General features: G+C 32.5%; 1 protein-coding gene across 3 annotated transcripts; it reads left to right on the top strand.

The window, feature by feature from the left end:
- Positions 1 to 6,590, top strand: LOC133293851 (ubiquitin receptor RAD23d-like). Of its 3 annotated transcripts, none has more exons than XM_061492477.1 (12): positions 1 to 164; positions 347 to 508; positions 1,128 to 1,181; positions 1,776 to 1,855; positions 1,961 to 2,008; positions 2,278 to 2,455; positions 2,766 to 2,906; positions 3,079 to 3,138; positions 3,974 to 4,021; positions 4,123 to 4,226; positions 4,772 to 4,840; positions 6,170 to 6,590. In XM_061492477.1, the coding sequence occupies exons 1-12, from the start codon at positions 99 to 101 to the stop codon at positions 6,288 to 6,290; spliced, it is 1,131 nt and encodes a 376-aa protein (XP_061348461.1). In that variant the 5' UTR covers positions 1 to 98; the 3' UTR covers positions 6,291 to 6,590. The 3 variants fall into 3 exon arrangements, with proteins under 3 accessions (XP_061348461.1, XP_061348469.1, XP_061348454.1); XM_061492485.1 differs by lacking the exon at positions 1,961 to 2,008 and adding an exon at positions 1,902 to 1,915 and having other exon boundaries at positions 1,128 to 1,191; positions 1,780 to 1,847; positions 2,290 to 2,455; positions 4,762 to 4,840; positions 6,170 to 6,589; XM_061492470.1 differs by having other exon boundaries at positions 4,762 to 4,840; positions 6,170 to 6,584.
- The last annotated feature ends 1,611 nt before the right edge of the window (positions 6,591 to 8,201 follow it).

An 8,201-nucleotide genomic window follows, 5' to 3' on the forward strand; every position in this document is an offset into this window, starting at 1 on the left:
ACTTTGTTACTGTGCTTTTCCTCCACAAGAAGCAAAACACTTCTTTTCCTTCCGCCGCGTACGGTGGCTACCGGTGATTGGAGAATCGAAACGGAAATATGAAGATTAACGTCAAGACTCTCAAGGGGACTCACTTTGAGATCGAAGTGAAACCACAAGACACGGTAATGCTCTATCACTCTTATTGGGATTGAACATTTTTTTTTAGGTTTTTGTTTTGTTGTAATTTTCTCTTTGGAGGAGTTTGTTGAATTGAAGGTTTGCATTTTGTGTAAAATGTAACTGAATATTTGAATTATTATTATTATTTTTTGAAAAATTAATTAATTAATTAATAAATTATTAGGTTGCTGATGTGAAGAAAAACATAGAGGTAGTTCAAGGTGTGGATGTTTACCCTGCTGCACAGCAAATGCTTATTCATAAGGGAAAAGTGCTTAAAGATGCCACAACCCTGGAAGAAAATGAAGTTGCTGAGAATAGTTTGATGGTGATCATGTTATCCAAGGTGATGATTTTATTTGGGTACCTAGCGATAGATTGTTTCTCTCCTCTTACCTTTTTGAATTTATTGGGGAATATAAAGCATTGATACTTCAGAAATGTCTGCCGCAAAGGTTTCGCACGCCAACGGAGTTCTTAGCTTGCATCCTTTATTTTATCCACTTTTTGATAATTTATATGTTTGTTTTATGCCACATTATGTGCGTCCTACGTTTTTAAGAAATGCCTTATCTTGTAAAAGTTTTTGATTTTGCGCTTATTGCGTGGTAGAAGGTGGAAACTCATTTCAATTTGCTTCCCAAGTTCCCAAAAGTTATAGATCGACCTGCAAATGAGCTACACTCCATTTTCAACCTTCCTGCATTTTTTTTTTTGGTGGCAAGAGTGTGTGAAACTTGTCGTGTGATAGTCCTCAATCACTATTGTTTTGTTGAAATTGTACCATTTGAAGAGGTGGTGATGGATGCATTGAAAATAAAAAGTGCTGATATGCCTTTCCTAGTTTCCTTCCATTCAAAAGAGGGAGAACAAAAGAAATAGAGGGCATGTTTTAAAATTGCTAATTTTTAGTGTTGTTTTCATTGGCTTACTGCTAAACATTTGTTGTGGTCTTTCCATTTCAGAATAAGGTATCATCAAGTGGAGCCTCAACTGCTTCACCTGCACCCTCAAACCTGGTAAGTACAAGTTTATATTTAAGATTTTTCTTCTTATTTATATATTTATTTTATTGCTTGCACTTTGTCGGGGAGTCTTGGGCACCGGGGTTTGTCCTTTTTTATTGCCTGCACTTTCATATGTTTAAGTTGACTTGTTAGAACTTAACCCTTCCTTGATGAAGTTTTTTATAAAACTTAGAGCTTGATGCCTTTACTGTCTCTGCAGTTGGATGAATGTTAATGATTTGAAGTATTATTCTTTCAACTAATCCTCTCAATGTCCATATGTGTATACATGCTTGTGTTGGCATTTTTGTCTAGTCTTATTATCCAGTCTTCATTTAATAGTGATTATTTTTATAATCTTTGTGTTGAGCATCTATATAGAAGAGCATGTAATAATATGTTTGATTCTCCAGATATTGGTTGGGGATTGTTTCTTTTGTCAAAAATGTCAGTGACATGTAAAAACTCCATATTTTTGAAAAAAATTATAATGTCCTCATAATAGTCAATTTTGCATGATTTTTAACATTTTGTTTTTGTTGATCACGGTAAAGTCTCTTTTCTCTGATTTTCTTGTTTCCTTTTATTTGCTACTTACATGTTTAGGCAGCCCAACCTGCAAGTTCTTTGCCTCCAACTTCATCAACATCTTCAGCATCTCAACCTCCTGCTTCGACTGTAGGACAGTGAGTTCATATTTATTTTCCCTGCCTCTAAGTTTCAGCATGATAGAATGTTCTTTTTGAGTTATCACGTGATTTTATTTTTATTTTTTTTCACTTTGTTTTCAGGGGAGAATCCAATTCTGAGCAAAGTCCTGTTATTACTCCTCCCACTACGTTAGTATCTGGCATTTTCTCATCTCATGGGATTTAACAATTTTTACTTTTTTTTCTGTACTTAAATATAGTTGATAAGTTGTAGCAACGTTAAAGCCACAGCTGCTGCAGCTCTCCTACTTTGTAAATAATGTATTATTGTTATCACTGCATAATATCTTATTCTTGGTCATTTGTTTCTTTTACACTGAATAGTATAAAACTTGATGTATTCTTTATTGGTGCTATCTGTTGTCATTGTGTGAACTTACATACAGTTTTTATTGCAGTGCAGTGCCCAGCATCTATGGCCAAGCAGGGTCAGATGTCATTGCTGGAAATAATTTAGAATCAACTATTCAACAGATTCTAGAAATGGGAGGAGGAAGTTGGGATCGGGATACTGTTATCCGTGCTCTTCGTGCTGCATTTAACAATCCTGAAAGAGCTGTTGAATATCTCTATTCTGTAAGTGTCTGCATAGACCATGGCTTCTTTCTCATATCAAAGTATGGATGTTTTGGCTGTTAATTGGTAGCTTGTTATCTACTCGATGCTTCCTTTAGAGACTCCACTGCTACCCACTTCATTTTATATATAATAATATTTTTTATTTTATTGAAATTTGGAGTTAACTTCAGTGGTTATAGTTTTGTATTAACTTCTTAAAATTAGGAATTGTAGAATGTAATTGTATATGGATAATACAGTTTTGTTTACATTGAGCTAATTTTTTTTTTCTTTTTTATCTAAAATTGATGTAAAATTTATCTGTTAGGGCATTCCTGAACAAGCTGATGTCCCGGCAGTTGCTAGATCCCCCACCATTGGGCAGGAAGCAAACCCTTTAGTCCAGGCTCTGCAACCAGCTCTACCTACTAGTGGGCCTAACACCAACCCGCTCAACCTGTTCCCCGAGGTATATACCTTCCCACGCAGTAAAATTTTAACAACATTGCCTCCCATGGAGGGCCTTAATTCTGGACTCGCTCCGAACAAAATTGCTTTCGTGGAGGATACTTGTGGTTTATCCAAAAAAATTTTTAACAACATTGGTGGGAAAAAAGATAATGACAATATTTTTGAATCAGGGCATTCCCGATGGTGCAAATGATGCGGGGGACTTGGATTTCTTGCGGAACAGTCAGCAGGTAGTTTAATTTTGTTTTCTATACGGGAGCTAGGTTTGCTTTTAGTTTTATGTACGAGTAAATTATACTCCACTACCTTGTGGTTTGTTTAAAAAAAAAAAAAACTCCGAACTTGATCTAGATTTACACTCCTCCCCATTTTTTTTATCTTTGACTAATTATTGACTAAACTCCGTTTTGAAAACAAAAATCTCTTATTTCTTAATTGTTAAATTATTATATATTATGATAAAACTATTTTAAAGATATATATATATTCGTATGAATTTTTGTTTATAACATTAAGTTAGCTTTTTAAGGTAAAAACAAAAATTATGAAGAAGATATAATTCATTTGTGTATTTATTTTACTCATATAAATAAGATATACTATAATTATTATAAAACAAATTATTATTTTTATCTCTTTTTGTGTTATTTATTTAGTCCCTTATCTTAATAACTTCAAAATTTGAAAATATTACTTTTTTTTATTTTTTGTGTTTTTTAAAATTTTCTTCATTTACTTATTATTTTTCCCCCAGCATTTTTAAATTATATAAACTTGTTTAAAAACATACAAAATATATAATATTGATCAAAATATTATGACTGAGCAAACTAGAAATATGGCAAATGAGTAAGTATTTAAATATAAATAATAAATGATTTTTCCTTTTTGAAAATACTTAATGGTGTTTAGTCGAAAGTTAGGTAAAAATAAAACTATGGGGTGGAATATAATTTTTTATTAAGTTTGGAATTTGCTATCATTTTGACAATCTTCAAGATAATGGAATGTAATTTATTCTTTATTTATGTATCCATCTAAAAGTCCTCTTCTTTAAAATTTCAGTTCCAAGCCTTGAGAGCGATGGTGCAAGCAAACCCCCAAATTTTACAGGTATTACTGGTAGTGGTACTAGTATATCCAGTTACTACAATTGGCAATTTGGACCTCACCCAATTAAAAAACATAATAAATAACTTTTTTTCCCATGGCAGCCCATGCTTCAGGAACTGGGAAAACAAAATCCCCACCTAATGCAGCTCATCCAAGAGCATCAAGCTGACTTCTTACGCCTTATAAATGAACCTGAAGGAGAAGAGTAAGATGACTATTTTAAGTTGGTTACATTTTCATTTTAGATTGTATGGACTTTTCAATGAGCTCTGAATTTACTGCATACCTTTCTATTGACAGAGAAAGTAATTCAGAATTGTATTTGTATGATGAATGTTTAGTAGAAAACTCTTGAATAAAATGAGTTCATAAAGAATTCACACGCACAAACCGACAAACAGATAAATAGGGCCACATATGTGTTCTATGACCTTAATTATAGTTGGAAAGGATAAAAATAAACCAGCTATTAATGCAGTGGAGACATAATATCTGGATATATGGGAATTCATCATTAAATTAGTGTTCATTTGTGTGAGATTGATTTTGACTCACACTCAAAGGATCTTAATCCTATAGGGGAGAGATAATGCAAATATTGTTGGTTTGATACTTTGAGGGTTTTGGAAAATTATGATGTTAAGACCCATGATGAGAGAGGGAGGGGATAAGGTTATAGGTATTGACTTTATATAAGACTTTTGGATGCTCATGCTGTTTTGTTGTAATTGTATGACTAGGAACCTACAGAGTCAGTTGGCTTCTGAGATGCCTCAAGCCATCACCATCACCCCTGAGGAGCATGATGCCATTCAACGGGTGAGCTACTGACTATACTTTTCATTCAGTTGCTCTAAATGTGACTTATTGTTATTTTGCTGTATTGGCTTGATGATGACATTCTTGGTATTGTCACCTAGTTGTTGAATTGTCAATAAAATAACCGTAGCCCATAGGAGTTTATGAAAGTTCTTCAATATTTGAAACTTGCATGTCATTCTCATAAAAATAGTCAAGATATAGAGAACAGATCCATTTGATGCATCAGAAAGCATTTGTGCTTTATGCCTTAGGACCAGGAAGTGCTGATTGCATACGTGCCTCCTTCATGCTTTATGCCCTGCTTATGCTTCACTTGGGTTCTAAATGTCTGTTACCTTCTGTTTACTTGTTTATTTAGAGGATAAGAAAATGAGAAACCAAATTATCTCGATGCATTCATTTTTATACGGATTTTTTTATTATCTAGAATTCTAGAAGAGGCATCCACAATGTTAGTGTAAAGCAAAAATCCGACTTTACTTTTAGTATGACAATTTTCTCTCATTTTAAATCTAAAACTAAATATAAACAGACTTCCAACTACACTATATAAGAAAAAAATAAAATAAAAGTTCATTAAAATTAGTAATTATTTTGTCATGACAATTTTCTCCTCCTTTTTTAGTCACAGTAAATAAAATATGGGGCCTTTAGGAAAGATAATAATACATTCATCCCAAGCATATCTTACACAGCAACAAGTATGCAAAATAATAAATAGTTTACAATATAAAAATGTGATTAGGAGAGAAAATATGGTGAAAGAAGCAAAAGGAAGATATGGATAGTAGAGAGGGAATGTGGAGTGCATTTATGTTGAACAGTTATATTGTATTTCATTTTAATTATTCAATAAATATTTTATTCCAATGTCTTTTATTATTAATGTAACAATATGCAAATGAAATCAGGATATTTTGAAATTTTGGGGATGAAAGGTCAACGAAAAACAATGAAGTGTTTTCTTATGCACTTCCAGGTTTTGGATCTATATATTTTGCCAAATTAGATGTCACTTCAGTTTGTTGCATCTGGCTTAACCTGTTTGACTTCATTTCTGTTCATGATAGAGGATGTTTTGGTATAGATTTTTTCATGCATCCTTTCTGATCCAGAAGGCTGGTTACTGGTGTTTGTACTTTTGATTTGTCCTGCTTGTATTTTATCTTTGTTCCTGTTACTCCTCTTTTAATTATTATGATGAAAACCTACATGGAAATTTTGTCGTGAATGGAACAAATAGAAGCACTATATGTTGTGCATAACCATGATATACCCCACCTCCCTTCCAAAAAACATAGATAACTGACCAGGATATTTTGACAGCTTGAAGACATGGGATTTGATCGAGATCTTGTGTTGGAGGTGTTCTTTGCATGCAATAAAAACGAGGATTTGGCAGCCAACTATCTATTGGATCACCAGAATGAATTTGAGGACTAGTTAAAATTGTAATTCATCGGGCATTTTTCTGTGCTGGTTCTTCTGTGTTATTTGTTTGTCTTCTGAATACTTTGGAGAAGTGCCGTAGTTAATATTTGTATACCTTTGAACCATAGCAGCTATAGATTGTTTAACACCATTAACTAGAAAACAGAATCGTGTTGGGAAAAGAAGGTTACTTAATTTTTCTCTGGCCATACATTTTCAGATTTTTATTTTATTTTATTTCATGGTTTATTATTTACGTTTTTCTTTTTGGGTGAAAGAGAAGGTAGAAATTTCAAAACCTTCAATCAAATGGTTATGTCGTTTTAATCTGTAGAAAGGAATAAAAAGCATTGATTATTGGAACATTTTAGGTGTTGAATTGTCTCTTTCCCCAGGTGAATTATCATGTTGTTCATCCATATCCAATAACATACATTACAAAAGAAATAAATCATGCGTCCATTAAAGAGAGCATACTCATTTGATTTACGACATCAATAGCTTTGTTTCAAAACAGTCGAAAAGGGTAAAATGGTTGCTGTGAGATAACGGGAGTGGATCTTCTCATGTGAAAAAATAGTTATGTAATTAAGTTATTTGATCACAATCATTCATTGATGATGAGATAAGAGAGAGAAAAATGTATAATTTTTAAATAAGTGATTGTAATCAAATAACATAATCATTTGATTATTTTTTCACACGAGAGAATCTATTTTCTCAAATAGCTAGTCTCTCCTTGGTATCGGTCTCTGGAACATTTTTGTGCATGTCAGATTTTGGCATGAAACTAGCTCTGGGGTACGAGCCTGCTTATCATGCTCCGGGAGCTTCTACTCTATTTCTAAAAATAGAAAAAAAAAATGGATTGAGATGGAATTTTGAAAAAAGATAAGGGCATAAATGAAAAAAAAAAACTTTTCTTTTTTAGAAAAGGATCTGGAATAGTTTTGTGCTCGTGAAGCACATTAGAAAAATCCATGGGGCACACGTTTGATAAGCAACGAGAAATTGGAGTTAAGCAATAATCTGTTTGTTGACAACATTCTGAGTTTATCACCCTCGTTACATTTAGATTATCAAGACCGCATGATTATTGAATTTGTATCAGAGAGATTTGAAATTTTGAGCTTTAAGTAGGGTTGAATTGGGATTAAATCGGAGTTCTGTTACATAAACCTATATATATATATATATATATATATATATATATATATATATATAGGCTTTTTGACTCTTTTACCCCTCATTAATTAATTAATAATCATTTTGCCCTTTAGGTGGTGTTTGGTTTCATTTTTTTCAACATTTTCCTATGCAAATGAAGTAAGGTTTTTAGAAAGCCAACGTTTGTTTCAACAAATTATGATCAAATCTCCATCCATGTAATTTGCATGGCTTTTTCAACTTTGCCTGAGAAAGAAAGGTATCGACACTGTGTAGAAAGCGTATTTGAGGGTGGTTTTTTTTGAAAACGCGAGTAAAGCACTGTTGACACACTTTGAGGACACCCATTATACCCTCCTCGATGATTAATAATGTTACACACAACAGAGAGCAGAACTTTTTCATCCATTGTATATCTGTGACAATAATTAATATTCAGCACTTATATATATATATATATATATATATATATATATATATATATATGGAAACAAAGTCCACTGCTCAATAGTGATTTTGTGAACAAGCATTTTTATTCCAAGAATAAAATAAATTATTTCATCTCACTACATTTTCACCTGCATTCTATTGCATCGTGTAGGAGACAAGCTTTTCCTCTTCTTGTAGTGACTCGTGAATCCTTTTTAAGTCTGTTTCCGAATTTAATTAAAGTTCTTTTTGGTTATAATTAATATTAGCAAACAATGGGTGATTTAATGAACGTATTTAAGATAAAAGCTTACACATATATAAACTTCTG

Source organism: Gastrolobium bilobum, unplaced genomic scaffold (genome assembly GCF_033153095.1).
Source record: "Gastrolobium bilobum isolate Gb01-03AN ecotype WA unplaced genomic scaffold, APGP_CSIRO_Gbil_v1 utg115563, whole genome shotgun sequence".
Taxonomy (NCBI): domain Eukaryota; kingdom Viridiplantae; phylum Streptophyta; class Magnoliopsida; order Fabales; family Fabaceae; genus Gastrolobium; species Gastrolobium bilobum.